General features: G+C 35.3%; 1 protein-coding gene across 2 annotated transcripts in view; it reads left to right on the forward strand.

Annotated features, from left to right (window-relative positions):
- Positions 1-2,970: 2,970 nt before the first annotated feature.
- The window catches only part of LOC111063192 (endoribonuclease ZC3H12A), a 44,032-nt gene continuing 31,261 nt past the window's right edge, over positions 2,971-15,741 (forward strand). The window contains exon 1 of one of the 2 annotated variants that reach the window (XM_039440144.1): positions 2,971-3,349. In XM_039440144.1, coding sequence (XP_039296078.1) covers positions 3,137-3,349 — 213 coding nt within the window. In that variant the 5' untranslated portion in view covers positions 2,971-3,136. Of the gene's footprint in view, positions 3,350-11,920; positions 12,285-15,741 lie in introns of those variants that run through there. The other variant, XM_039440152.1, reaches the window with a different exon arrangement.

The raw sequence follows: 15,741 nt of genomic DNA on the forward strand, positions 1-15,741 counted from the left end.
ACCAAGCATTTAATACGAATTTTGGAGGGTGACGAATTATATATCAAGCTCTGCAATATCGAGGCTGATAAAACAAAATACGAGAAAATTATATCATTGATACTGATCCCATCATTGCCCATAATTAATTCATAATATAGCCTCTATGAATGAATATAAGAAAATATTGTTAAATATTATTTGACATACTTGTAAAAGATTTCAGAGATCAATACAACTGTTCATGAGCGAGTTCTTCAACTAAGGGTGTCTCTAGTTATATTATTATATGTGAATCCATAGAACTTTAAAGTTCACTCCGTATGGGTAAATAATTCACAATCAGAATTCAAAATCCCTAAACTAATAATACCAATTACTATAAAGTTGAAGGTATTGCTATCACAAGTTGTATTATCTAATACATATAGCTATGTTGGAAACAAACAATACCTAGACAGGCAGACAGACATTAACAAAAGCGAGTTGATGTAAAATTTGTATATTAATCAGCTGAATTTTGGGCATTAAGGACAGTATATGTGATTATTCTTAAATAGCATTAGCTGTTATGAATAAATGGGTAAATTGTGGTAATTGCATGCAATTAATATTCCAGCTTACTAATGATAAATCACAACACCCTTTTTTCCAATTCAATTCATCAGTTGATGTGATTTTCGGTCTCTTCATCACTGGAGTTATTAGTTACTGTAGCATAATTTTCAATGAACTCATTACTGGAGTTACTATGGTATATTAGTGTATTTATCTTTATGGGAATACTAATTACAGTGTTTTTGATGACAAAACTACGAATTATTGAGAATTTTCAGTGTACTCACTAATCTTGACAATTGACCTATTAAGTGAAGTTATTTTTGTTTTGTATCAAGAAATTTACTAATAGTTCTATTATTCAAGCTCCAAATAACTGCAGAAAAGAGAGACAACTGCACAAAATAGGAATGATATATAGGACTTATAAATAGATATAAAGGACTGATAAATAGGAATTATACAGTTACAAGATAAGTCATCGCCTGATATTACTACGAAGAGGGATAGAAAAGAGTGATAGGTTTCAGAAATAAATTGTCAATGGTTTTGTTAAGAATAGCCTACATGTGGGGATTCATCAGAACAATACCATTGTTTGAAAACCAGACAGCTCTGCGTAGTACAGTCCGTCCAAGAAGTATAACCTGAACGTCTTGTTTTTGAAGTGTCAGAGATTCGATGTGTCTGACTTTGTCGTTTCTGTACGGATGTAAAAGTGTCCGGTTTTGGCGCCTAACGCACACGCCAATTCGAGACTCTTTCAAAACAGTCTTTCCCTGTCGCTGGCGTACGGTGTCGATGGATGAGATAGTCGCTGTCCACTCCTGTCAGGTTCTGGGTGTGTCGGAGGAATAAGGTGGCGCGTACCCCCTCCAGCCAAGCTCAGCCAAGCAGCCGAGACAATAGAACAATGGAGTGACGGTCTTATTCGCGTTCATCAGCAGTTTTCTTTCTCACGACTATTTTTATTTTTGTGTGTCATTAATAACTCCAGTCACCAGTAAAAAGTTTCCAGAAACGTGGTGTACTACCATATTAATGACTTTTCATGATGATTTTTAATTATTTAAAAACATTGTTGACATTCTGCGCCTTTAGGCTAAACTTGGGGTCGCTGAGAACGAATCTGCAATCAGAATTTCTCTATCACCAAAAATAACGAAAAAAATCCAGCTGTTGATCTTCCGGCAACCGTTAACAGTCATCCTGCAATGCGGCCGAAACACTTCCAAGCCAGACACCCATCTCGAATGACAACAACGCCAAGCTGTAAGAAACCATCCTGCACTGCGGCGCTAGGTTTACGGCTACCGAGGTGGGCGCAATAACAAATTACTTAGTAGCTTCTACTGGTGGAGCCAGGTTGGACTAGGTGAACACCAATTGAAACGAATACACTTTTATTAATAATTGGAGGACCAGACCAACAATAAGTTGATCAAATCAATTACTCAAACCAATAAATCAAGTTCAATACAACAAAGCGGTGTAAAACAAAGTCTTTCATACAAAGGCGGGAATCTCACTACACGAGGCGGAAGCACAACTTGCTTAGTTCTATACGGTACTGTCTTTATGAATTATACTCAACAATAATAAGTCTCAGATTGATATTGAAGCGGTATCTCACAATCTCAGTAATAAAACACTTGGAGCGGATTAATCTTGTAGAGAATCAACATGAATGTAACTTGAAGCGGGAAAACGACACGAGACGTAGCAGGAAATGGGATCGACTTTTTACAGTGTACCGAGTGAATGATGACTCGAGAGCGACTCCTTCAAAGAAGAACGGTTCCTCGGCAAACGATAGTTCAAATAGCTCTGTAGGAACTAGAGGCAGCGCTCGTAGCGGTTACTTACCGCAACTGGTTGGCGGTAACACTATCATGTATCTCGTTTTAGAGACTATTGAATGATAGTGAAATCGTAGAAAAAATGAGAAAATGAAAATAATTATTTTTTCAATCGGTTGTACCTTTTGAACGGTATTAGAATCCGAAAAACGATTTATGATAGCGTAAAGAGGAGAAAAGTTCATATAGAACCGTCGAGATAAATTCTTTCGGGGCTGTTTCCTGAAAAACGATCATTTGACTTGACTATAAGGATATTTATTCCACTCTCACCAAACACTGGTAGTAAAAGTGAAAAGATAATGTTCAAACTGAAACCTGCAGTGGAAAATTTAGTTTATTTTAGTTGATTCCTGAGTTGCTTTGTTCGCTGCAATATAATTGATCTATATTCATACTTCATAATAATTAGGCTTCTTAGGTTATGTTGAAATAATTTGCTTATGCTTAATAATCCGAATGGAGTTTCCTTTTCCTTCATTTTAAACTTGAGCGCTTTTGTTATTTTAGCAGCAGTAGCGCTCTAGGTGAGTCTCTATGGAAGCCACAAGCACATCAGCTGATCAGCTGGAGTTGCTGGACAGCCTTCAGAATAGACAGACAGCTTTCTGCAGCCATAATGTCCGATTTCACCAGGATTTAGTGAATAAGGATGTGATTTTAATAACTTGTTTATTGTTTAGTAGTGGTTTAAAATAAATGACAATGTAGTAAAGATATGGAGGATATTTCCTCAAGATATGGATGAATTGAAACACAGTTATAATGTCGTACATGTTGAACGAAGAAAAGCTTCAAAAGTGTTTGAAAATTTAGACAAAATATGCGAGCTATTTTCTGTTAGTCTTCATGAGATATCGGGTAAAAATGAACAATTTGTAGCGTTTAATGTGGAGTTAAAATCAAAAAATGATGCAGTTACCCTAGATCCAGTTTTTGTGAACAAAATCCAGGTACAGTAAATATTATTAAGGCAAAACACTACTTAGCATCCTAAACAGTTGATTTGTTTATAAAATGTATTCTGATATTAACCTTTAAGCTTTTTTAATTGATTGCAATGATTAATCCCTAATTCAAAATCATTTTGGACTCAACTCTCTACAAAATAATAAGCTTGGTTCTGAGTATAGCTTACATTATCAGTGTGCTATTTTGTGAATACTTTTTAGGTTAACTTAACCTAACTCAACCTTTGTTTTGAATACTTTCTAGCATAATACTACTTTCATTGATGATTAAATTAAATTTTCTACTCTGAAGATTCACGATTTTATATATGCCAGTTTAATGCTCTGAACAATGTTACAAAGTTAGGTTGTGGTTTGGTAGAGAAAGGAAAAGTCGCTTGAAAACTGCATAGACTTTGAAGTAAATTTATTTAGCTGCCCTGCTTTTAAAATTTTGTATGTATTAATATTGTCATAATCAATTGGCTAGTCAAGGGCAAGCTTAGGAGGCCTAGCGCATACATTGATAGTTTTTAAAACTAGCCTATCCGTGATTACGGCAAATCCTACCCTTGTAAGCGATCATAATCTAATTTTTTTACATTGGTAGAGTTATAATAACAAGACAACTTGTTAATTTTGTAGGACAACTTGTCTAGGCCTCAACTAGGTTATACTGGTTTCTTAGACGCGCTGTTTTTTTTTTTTTTTTTTGCTCTTAAAGTCTTTAGCCCACGCATTGGTTCTTAAAAACGAGCGTTATATACGCTCCCCATAAGAGGTTATGCATTTTAAAGACAAGCAAAATAAAATGGCTTCTAAGGGTACAAACACACTGAAAGCAGAGCGTGGCTTGGCGTTCTAGAGCGGAGCGTGGCGTTGTCAGAGCGTTTATGATACACACAGAAGCTTCTGTACGTCAAGCGTTAAGGGCCTAGAAAATGGCGTTGTCTAATTTGCACGGACATTACTTTGTGAGAATAATTACTTAAAGTCTTGGATATTAGCTAAGCCTGCTAGGACAGAGTGGGTGAATGAAATTAACTTAATCGTCGACTATTTGTTGAATATCACTATCTGTTTAATGTTCTAAGAAAGCATGAGATCTGATTTTTTGAGTAACATGCAAATGTCAACTTCAACCTTTGATTATATTTGGACAAGAGTGAAGCCTGATTTGGAAATACAAGTCACTAAATGGAGTAATCCAATATCTGCTGAAGAAAAACTTGTAATAACACTAAGGTAATCATATTTTATAGAAATATGAATGAAATGAATTAGAATAGCCTTACTTTTGATTTCAAAGTGCAATAGATGAATGTTTTCTTTTGAATAATCAAATAATACACATTACAGGGGAATTTGGGCTAATATTAAATTAATATACTAGTGTACTAGATGGTGGGAAAATGTAGAAGACAAGTGCATTATTATGTACAAGAGTAGACCACTAGTATGTACATTAGTAGGGCACTCGCACGTTGACGCTTTGACGCTCCGCTTGTAGACGCTCCAAAAAACAAACTAGCTTGTTCCAAAGCTTGACGCCACGCCACGCTCCGCTTTCAGTGTGGTTGTACCCTAAGACGCCTTTATAATTGGGGTCTAAAATCATATAGTGCCGGTTGCACAAAAGCCGGTTGATTTTTAACCGTGATTAATTTCACGAGAACAATCAGATAAGAGTAAAGTTAATCATGGTTAAAATTTAACCGGCTTCTGTGCAACCGGGCCATATTGTATCAGTGTAAGATTGGATAGAATGTGAAGGAGTGAGGACCTCAACCTTATCTGTACAAATGAGAAGTCATCATAGCTCATAGTCCAAAATCTTATTTAGGCTATATCAAGTAAGATCAAATTTTACCGAGTCCATTAATTTTTGCTAAATTTGTACCGTAATGTTTATGAAATACTACAACAAGCACTTGGGTTTGCAAGACACCTAGACCTTTTTATGACTTACCGTCAGTTTCCATGTTGTAGGCTATTAACCTATGCTATTCATTACCAGTAGATCTCCTGGAACATTCCTCGATTACGAAAAACCTTTATATTAAAGTATTATTCTCGATTAGAAATGTTGTTGGAAGATATTCCACTTGGTCTTATATTTATTTATACTTTCAAGAATCCTATTAGCTTACAGAATGTTTAATGACTGGTTTTTCTTATTTAGATTTCTTATAAGATTTGCTTTTTTCCAGAAGCAAACAATTATTGTGAATCTCTTGTCAACATAATTCGTACAATAAATTGAGTCTTATTTTTATTAATATTTGAGAGTTTTTCAGTCAAGCAGTAAGATGTTCCTCCTAATTTTGTAGTTTTTCTAAAGGTTTAGCCTTAAGAATAGCTGTTGATAAAATATTTATTATTTTAATATTGTATGGATATATACCTAGAATTGGATTAATTGGAAGATCACTAAGATCCTGCACTTTTCTCATCTTGGGTTTGTTAGCCTGCTTTTACCGTTCACACTTGCACAATTATTGTTCAGTTACGTAGTCATGAAAAATGAAACGTTAAAATTAATTAATAGAAAATCACATTATTGTATTGAACTGTACTTCGCTTACATTAAATAATATGATTTATTATAAATATCGTTAAGGTTGCTGTACCAACACTATTGTCATCGTCAAGGCTGAATTTAAATCTAAACTTGCAGTCATTAATTTGAATGTAAGGTACAATTTGTCATCACATACTGGCTGTATCAAACTAATAATTTCAAGTCAGTGTTCAAGTGAAAATTTCACAAAAAAAATTCGAATCTGCATTTTTTTCTTCTTAAATGATTTCTCTAAAGTGTGTGTTTTCAATAATGTTTCTGTAGCATATTAAGAATGGTTGATGTTTTGGTGAACGTGTTTCTGATCGAGTGTCCAGTGAAATAATATGAGGCAGCAAGCAGGGCCAACCGGCTGACAGTCGAAATGTAGAAAGTGCAGCCAGTGCCAGTTGCTAGTAGAAAGTGAGGAAGGTTGTGGCGCCCAGTGCGACTCTTCACATTCATAAATTGCCGCCTCTATCATTGGATTCACATCTCATCTGACCGCAATTAGTTTGCTTTTGCCTTATTCGTCGCCACAGAAATCACAACTTTCTTTACAATATTGATAATAATAGAGGATTCCACTCGATTTTTGTTCACTTTTTGCTTGGACCATTATTGGGAGCTCTGGTGTAATGATTGCTAAGTGACTTACTTGTCATTAGGACTGTACTTGGATTGTGTTGGAGAGAATAACTATCTGTTCAAGAAAGTATAATGTATTCATTATTCGAGGTGGGTTTCTATTCGCCTGGAGGAATAAAGAATTAGATAACGAAAAGTTATTTTCTGTCAGTCACTCAGGGTAAAACATAGTGGAGCGGCAAAGGTAGCTTCAAGCTTGAGAGTGTTGAATGTAATGCCTGCATTTAAAAGGGTCATAACATACCGTTCCACTATTTCACCAAATACATTCAACACTCGAGCCTGAAACTTCATTCGCCACTGCACTGTGTTTTCACCCTGAGTGACTGACAGAAAATAACTTTTCGTTATTTTCATCACTCCAGGTGAATAGAAACTCACCTCAAATAGTGAATACATCAGACTTCCTTGAACAAAGAGTTATTCTCTCCAACAATTAAAGATTTATAGACAATAAAGTGATAGGTTTTCCATTATTAAAAGAAGTGAGAATGAAGGGGAAAAGAGGTATGCTTCATTGATGGCAACTTATGATAGTGTGTTATGTGAAGTGTGCGTTGCGTCGAGGGCGTATAATGAAGGCAAAGTGGCTATTTATTTGGTCGGATATTTTGTTTTCTCTTTCCATCCGGGATGGTAGATATTGTTGTTGACTTTGTTGAGTGGAGAGTCGAGAAGGAGAAAGTGTTTTGTGTCGGTGGAGCAGAGCAAGGCAGACAGTGCTGAAGCTGAAGACAGTATTTCACGTCCTGTTCTCATTACATTCACGTTCTGGGAACAACTCGGTTTGTTGAGCCGTCAACGCCTGCGCACTCAACCAGTATTTTCTCTCGTTTTACCTTAAAACAGACCAGTCTGCACTAGGCCTCTCTTTTACTCTAATTAGACTATCTGTCGTTATCTTGTCCACTTTCTATTTCGTGCGCTATTTTAAAGCAGTCCAAATACAATTCTAGCTTACAAATCTTTAAATAGCTTATCTTTTCAGACCAGATTCCAAGCTGATTTTCAACATTTGTTTGATTTGTTGATACATTTTGTGATTGTGTGTTTGTCTTTTCGGTCTCAAAATTTTATAGTTTTTTCAAAGTTTGGAATTTTCTAATTAATTGTGATTGATTTAATTCAATTTTGAAGTATTTTCAATTTAAAAATATATATTTTTTTGAATTGTAAATTGAGTGTGTAATAGGAGAATGAGTGACTCATAACCTAGCTACATTTGGACTGATGTATAAATTAGAATTGGAACCGTTTTGGGCTTATAAGCCTGTGGTACTCTTCTCAAAGTTGTGTAATTCTGACTGATTGATTGAATAAATAAATACATTGAGATTTGAAACAGTGATATTCACTTTTCAAAGTTTTTTAAACTTTTTAAAGTTTTTTCACTTCTTATAAGTTTTCCTTATAAATAAATTCAAGCATTCCTTATAAATATAACCCATTTAATCGATGTAAAAACTAAGTGAATCTCGCTCTAATCAAGTACCAACTACTCTCCATTTCTCATTCAATTATTTTTCATTTTGCAATCGATAAAGTATGATTTAGTTCCTCTTTGAACATCGGAAATTGAGATTTATTTTCTTTGAATCCATACCAGTATCTACTGGTTCATTGTCAGTATCACTGGAAAGATAGCTGGTTCATTTCCAGTATCACTGGAAATATAGCTGCTTACTCCATATGTGGCTCGGGCTAGCTTCTCGGCAATTTTCTATTGTTCAAGATTCCAATGTAGATTTGATTACAGAAAATCTATTACCAATAAAGACTTTCCTTATTTTCCCCATTTCGAGGACTTATCCACTTTCCACTCCCATTCCCTTCCACTTTCCAACACTATTTTCTCACCTTTATCGTATAAATAATTCGGTTTCATTCTAACATTTCCTAAATTATTTCAATATTCTAGACCACTTGGTCTATTATTTATTTCTAAAGTACTATATTTTTTGCCCTTCCTCTTGTTTATTATAGTAGTGCTTAGATGCTGTAACCTTTTTGAAAGCCTGTGTGCTTCAATTGGTTATCGAGCACATAGGGGGCCATTTTAAGAGGAATTTATTAGGTTGAGCTCATCGAAAGTGTGTTATCGGCCATTCTTGTCTCGTTCTAGTCTTTAATCAGGGGGAGAATCAGTATTACAGGATGACGCCACCTCTGATATACATTGTATTGCGCTGCGATTCCATTGTGTAGTTGTAGCGGTACTGTATCTTAGCTCCCAGTCCTTGCTCAACTATTTTTTCTATGGTAATAAAGATTGTCATCCTTGATAATTGTTTACGAGTTGAATTATCTTTGCGTATTGGGCCTGCCTTTGCTATGCATCGCACCGTCAATTGATTTGGAACGAGGCCATTTATTAGAGTAGATTGTTTATACTACAGTAAAGACTGATACCGCCTATGAGATACACTCTCTTATGTATAATACCAATACATATAACTATGTTATTTATTGCAATTAACCCCAACCCAACAATTGGAGGCAATCAATTCTATTTTTTTCGATTACTTCCTTTTTTATTTGAACGCAATCAGGTTCATTAGTAAATCTTTGTTTATTGAATTGTACTGCGAAGTAAAATTCAAACCGAAAAACACTCGTTTAATACATTCCAACAAACTTGAAAGTAACTTAGTAATCCCTACTGTACGATCCTACGAGCCAGAATGACTGTGGTTGTGTTATAGGGGTGGTGATTAAAGATTAATAATTTTTATTGATCTAGTTTTAGGTGCGAATCACGCTCCTAAGTCAGGTTTTTATCAAAGCATGAGTAAGCGGTCTCTCACTTGAGACTGCTGCCAAAGTAGTAGACGGACCAGAAGAAACTCATGATAGAAATAATATATTATTTGATATTCTACAGCTATTCATGATAGGAGAAATATCTTTATTTGATATTCTCCTGCCCTTTAAGAAGCATGATCTCATTCCAGTTGAAGCGGTTCCGATATTAGGGCGTTAAAAATAAACAAATGTTAAGTATTACAAAAGACAGTCTGAATTAAGCTATTGCTGATCTTACTAATTGAGTGTTAGACAGCTCAGTTAGTCATGATCCTTTTCGATACTTCAACGTGGGCAATTAAAATGCTATAATCCCTTAATTTTCACTTCGATAGTTCGCGATTCGCACAAATTCAATCTGTTCACATGGAAACGCGGTCCTCTGAACCATCTGAAATTGTATTAAGTATCAGCACAGATTCAATCTGTCTACTCATGTTTACTCAGTCTATGGTATTACATTATTTGAAGTTAATGGTTAGCTCATAATAAATTGGGAGTTGTTATCGAGCGCATATCTAATCTCATCTATTGTGAGTTACTCCGTCCAAGTACTACCCAGTATCAAAGTATTTGAATATTATCTATTGCAATCAAATATTGTAATTTTTCTAATGGAATCCTTGGCTTCGATGGTTCTAAACTACATCGTCTTCTAGGCTATGTCAAAATCATTACGGTCTATGCTTGGTTGGAATTTAACGAACAACTTATAATTACAAGAAACGCCAATTATCCGTTATAAGTACTTATTCCATGATTATGGCCCTGCATAGTTCACTAATCGTTAGTCACATACAAACCAACGGTATCATGTCTAAATACAGCAGGCTTACTGGGAATACAGTCCTATAGAATAATTGCATAAATATTGCTATAGCCTGGCGAGGAAAGATACAATAGAAGGTTGATAGTTAGCCTTTCCACTTTCTATTGATTAAGATATCAAAAATAGAGATGAATAAAATTCCAGTAATAGATTCCTTCTCTTCTAGATAAGATTTCAGTAATGCAGATAAACATGATGAACCTTTCATGAGGCTTCATGCCAAACAATCATATATAAGTTTTTCGTTACTAATTGAATTCAAAACTAATTTAAATTGAGCAGACAATAGATACGTCTAATAAAACTATAGTATTTCAAATTCCAAGTATTTTACATAGTGCTCAAACAGTTAGAAGGGGTGGCAGAATCTGGTAGCTCCAAACCCGTCACTGGCTGTAGGTTATAAGAAACCTATTTGGTTATAATTTGAAATGCTCCCAGTTATTATGTATTTTCAATTCTCTGTATTTCCTATTCGACTAAATAAATTTATCATAATATCATAATAGGAGTATTTGGAGGATACTTGATGGAATTAGTATATTTTAGTAGGCTGTATTAAATACAAATAAACATTTTATATTTGTATTAATTTGACGACGTTCAACTGTGTGTTTGTTTAATAGTAAGTGCACTGTGTTGAATGAATTAAATATCTATCTATCACATGACTGGAAGAGTTGATTTTGACTACACTTGAGTTGTTTTCTTAGGGTGATGCCCATATGAGCTCTAGGCTTGTGCGTGTATAGTTAGGCGGATGATAATGAGAGATGAATGGACCCACTTATAATAATATTATAGCTCTATTTTTTCCACTTCCAAACTCTATTAGAAAGAGTTTTTTTCAACTTCTGAAGGGTATAAGGTTTGCTATTGTAAATAATACATATACAAATGAAGTTTAAATGGAAATTCAAACTGTCATTATTATGGTTATCAACCCCTTCGAAAAAGAGGCTATAAGACGTTATGACTTACATTAAGTTTTGTTTATACTTATAAAGTCTTCACTGCTCTTGGTAGAAAAGTTCATTCATCTTGAAAAATTCATAAATTTTGCATGTGGAGATTTACGAAAATCAACCAGTTTGAATCAATATGAAATTGATGGTTTTAGGTGGGTTCCTAACCACCGGGAAGTGATTTTACAACGTAAGAATCATATTCAGAAGAGATGGCTCAAGCGGTTACCCTTCCAACGGGAGTAGCAGGCACATGATTCTTAACTTATCTAAGCGATAGCTTATCAGCGCGACCACTAATCCAACCGCTCCCCCCATTTGGGTGTTGAAATTTATCAATTCTGCCATATTTCAAATGCTATTCAGAAGTATGAATTGCTCGATTTGACTGCATTTAATTTGTAATTTTGGTGTTTAAATAGGCATTAGCTATATCCATGTGAATCAAGTAAATTATAGTGAATTATAGCTTTATTTAGCCAAACATTGGACTATTGATTTGTTTAGCTAAACATTGAATTTGTGACAGCTTGAAACGATGGCGGATCTATACCGAAGGTTGAAGATGCCCTAATGGTGGGTGATGGATGGAAGAAGCCCATCCGTGTTTCGTAATTACCGTTTCATTGTTGCGCGCTCGATGGACGATGTCTAGGCTGGAGGGGGGGGGGTCGAATGGTGGGAGGGAGGGGTGGGGATCAGAGTGGCCTTGCGAGGCGGAAGTACGAATAGCAGCAGCAGCAGCGGCAGCAGCAGAGAGTGAGCATCATGGACTATCAGCCAGGCAAGCAGCAAGCAGCAGTAACCAGGTCACTGTCCTAGTAGATGCCTGGTGCCTTCCCGGATCCCAGTGCCATGCCATGTCTTGTGCGTCGCTATCGCTAGTCCGCTTGTCACGCCGCCGCTTTTAGTCGCATCTTCCTCGCTCGTGCTCCCGCACTGTGTGTTTACTCCTACTATTCTACACTAACAGTTCGTATTGTTTGTGCTACTCAAGTGTGGTGCTTTTAGACTAACATTCTGATAAATTATTACGGTATAACATTTTCGAGTGCTCGATCTTCTGTGTTTGTGGTAGTCACACTTATAAAAACCGGCGACCCCTTAATGGGGCTGGATACTGTTATTACTCAGGTAAGTCCAGATATATCTGATTTTGGGAGTTTGCTTACTTATCAGTTATTTCATCAATCAATTCTACAATGTTTTAAATGATTAATCGAAAATATCATACAGCTCAAGATGATAAATAAGCTATACTAGTAGGATAAGTCTGCCGATAGATAAGTGATTGAACGAACCTCGTTAACCAGATGATCCTAAAGGGATCTAGTCTCGTTGAAGATCTTTCAATACTTGAGGTTAGTTTATGGTTTTCATGTTTCAAGTAAGAAAACAATTATTCTTGATTAATTGTGTTTGTTCCGATACTGAACTTGTAAAAGCAGGTCCAACCAGAGTTGATGGTGGTTTATGGTTTTCAATATTCAAGTTACAATAGGAAATATATTCTCAAGGGTTGAAGGAGTTGGTTTGCTCAGATACTGTAAGGTGCTGATATATGCATTGAGATTGCTAATAAAGTGATTGATTGAATAGAATTTCGAGCGGTGCTACTTGACTTGGTGATTTTCAAGTGTCTGAAAGAAATAAATTCTTGATAGAGTTATGTTTGTTCAAATCTGGATGGTATATGTTACTTATAAATGGAAAAGTTACTAAAGTCAAAGTTTCTTATGGATTTAGTACTACAAATTTATACCAAATCGTGCTTCATGAATCTCATGACAACATGATAAATCTTCTATTTTTTTAATTTGTATAATGTTCAAATAGCCAAACATGTGATCAATAAATGTGTCTTTTACATGATTACCGAACACTATTATGGAACACATAGTAATCCCGTTGATACTGTTATGTTAAATCCTGTGTAAGGATTTAAAGTTAAAGTTATTTTGGAAACAACATAATTTGAAACAGCAGTTTTAGTCCAGTCAATATAGACACAAAAAAGGGGGTGTGATTGCAATGTATTGTAGTTCTGATTTTCCAATATATTATTTGGATTCATGAGAGAAGTCCAGAACCAATTTCTTCATGCAAAATTTCCTTGTGCTAGATACAGGATGGCCCAAAAACCTCGTATTTTCGGCTCATTTTCCAGTTTTCAGCTATTTCTGCCAAATCCAGTAATCGGACAGAAAAAATTGTTCCTGCCTTTTTTTAGATTATAAAATTCTGAATAAAATTAGATCATTCGGAAATCTCTTTCTCCTATGAGTACCGAGTTTTAAAAATGAGTAAAATTTAAAGAAAAAATCAATTCTGATGAATTTTAGTTTTTGATCAACAATATCTCCCGACAGTTACCATTTAGATGTATTATTCAAAATCCCTCTGGGCGTATTTTTGTGCTCTACAACCTAAGATCAGATAGAGCGCTCTATCTCGTATAGATTTCCAGGTACACCTGTCAACAACGCTCCTTGTATTGTGAAAAACGCCTAATTTTCAGCTTCAACCATCATCATCAACTACATTAATTTGTCATCACATTGATATTTCGCACAATGACATAAGTTCATGAGATTATGTTCTATGAGAATCATCCGTCAGATGCACTTCATTTCAGTATTTCCTAGTGGAGAGGCGCGCTTAAGGACACCTCAAGGATCAAAATTTCAAACACTTATAACTTTTGACACAATGCTCAGATTTCATCACACTTCATTCTTCTCGGCTCATCAAGGCGGTCCAAAATCATGCATCATAAGTCAAATTCGGTGGAAAAATGGAAGATTTATTGTTGAGTGTACTTAAGCCCATATTCCAATGCACAAAAAATAGCGAATCTATATTAGATTGAGCGCTCTACCTGAACTTGGATTGTAGAGCACAAAAATACGCCCAGAGGGATTATGAATTATACATCTAAATGGTAACAATTGGAAGACATTGTTGATCAAAACCTAAAATTCATCAGAATTGATTTTTTCTTCAAATTTTACTCATTTTTGAAAAACCATAACTCAGTACCATTGGAGATAGAGATTTCTGAATGATCTCATTTTATTCAGAATTTTATAATCTAGAAAATAGGCGGGAGCAAATCTTTCTGTCCGATTACTGGGTTTGGCAGAAATAGCTGAAAACTGGAAAATGAACCGAAAATACGAGGTTTTTGGGCCATTCTGTATTTACCACAAGGAAATTTTGCATGAAGAAATTGGTTCTGTACTTCTCTCATGTACCCAAATAATATATTTAAAAAATCAGAACTGAAATATAAATTGCAAGCACTAATGTATATAGTGACTGGACTATTTCTAGGACTTTCTATAGGACTTGACTAGTTTCATTAGCCAATGGGTGTTGAAAGATCCATCCAAAGAGTAATGCTTGAAAGGAGGTGATTAGGCTCTAGGCTCGTTTGTTTCTGCTTCATTTCTACTACGACGCATGGATGCATTCATTAGCAATTAACGATGAGCTATTAGCAAGTTATTGTTGTTACTCGTTATCAGTTCTCTGCTATTCCGTAGTAGTATAATTTCTTATCATTTATCTGTCTGTGTCTCTGATATCACGACCCGTGAAATACGTATCGTCTCTGAAATACGTCCCGTTTGTTTCGAATTAGAAAAGGCGTCCTCTAACCTTTGCCCAACTATTCATTATTCTATATTACGATGGTAAGTCAACTATTATTCACAATAAAGGTGTATTTTTGTTTATATGAGCAGTAGATACTGTTGATTTGCGTTGGTGATGCATTCTTTGCTTGTTTGTGCTTATATCTGTACAAGTTCCAAACTGTTTTCCAATTTCATTATCATCGGCTGTTAATCATGGCCATTCCACTTTCCATTTGCACCAAAGAAGGGAAACGTTTCGTGCTCAGATGGTGTATCAGGGGACGGAAATCATAGATATGCATTGTGGTAGAACACTGTTCCCGTATTGTACTGAAAGTTTCAATAGATTTTTGCCTCTGATAAACTTTCCAATCTCTAAAAACGGATGACAGCGTTTTTTCACTCAGGCAATCATGGACATCCATGATTATGTTTTTAATCGTTAGCAAAATTAATTGAAACTTTCAGTTTAATACGGGAACAGTGTTTGGTAACAATGAAGTATCTACGAATGAATTTCGGTAAATTTCGTCTCCTGATACACCTCTCGACCACAGAAAACGGCTCACTGAATGTTGCTCCTTTGGTGCAAATGAAATTCCAGGGATGGAATTTGAATAGCAGTTTAAAGCTTGCACAGTTATAAATACACAAATAGGCGAAGAATGTATCACCAACTCCAATCATCAGTGCTATCAAGTTGAACAAAAATATGCCTATATTACGGACAATAGTTGACTACCCTTGTAGTAGAACCTCATGATATTAACACACATCCTTCCACTTACTATCTACAATCTGGCCTATAATTATTCAACAATCCAATCTAATCATCATCCATCACCTGAAATGACGGTCAAAAATACCATCCACGAGTTGATTTGGATTCACTAGTATAGAAATCCTGAATAGAAAAAGAAACTGCTTTTAAACTTGATATTTTAATCAATAAT

This window comes from Nilaparvata lugens, chromosome 1 (assembly GCF_014356525.2).
Source record: "Nilaparvata lugens isolate BPH chromosome 1, ASM1435652v1, whole genome shotgun sequence".
In the NCBI taxonomy this organism is placed as follows: Eukaryota; Metazoa; Arthropoda; class Insecta; order Hemiptera; family Delphacidae; genus Nilaparvata; species Nilaparvata lugens.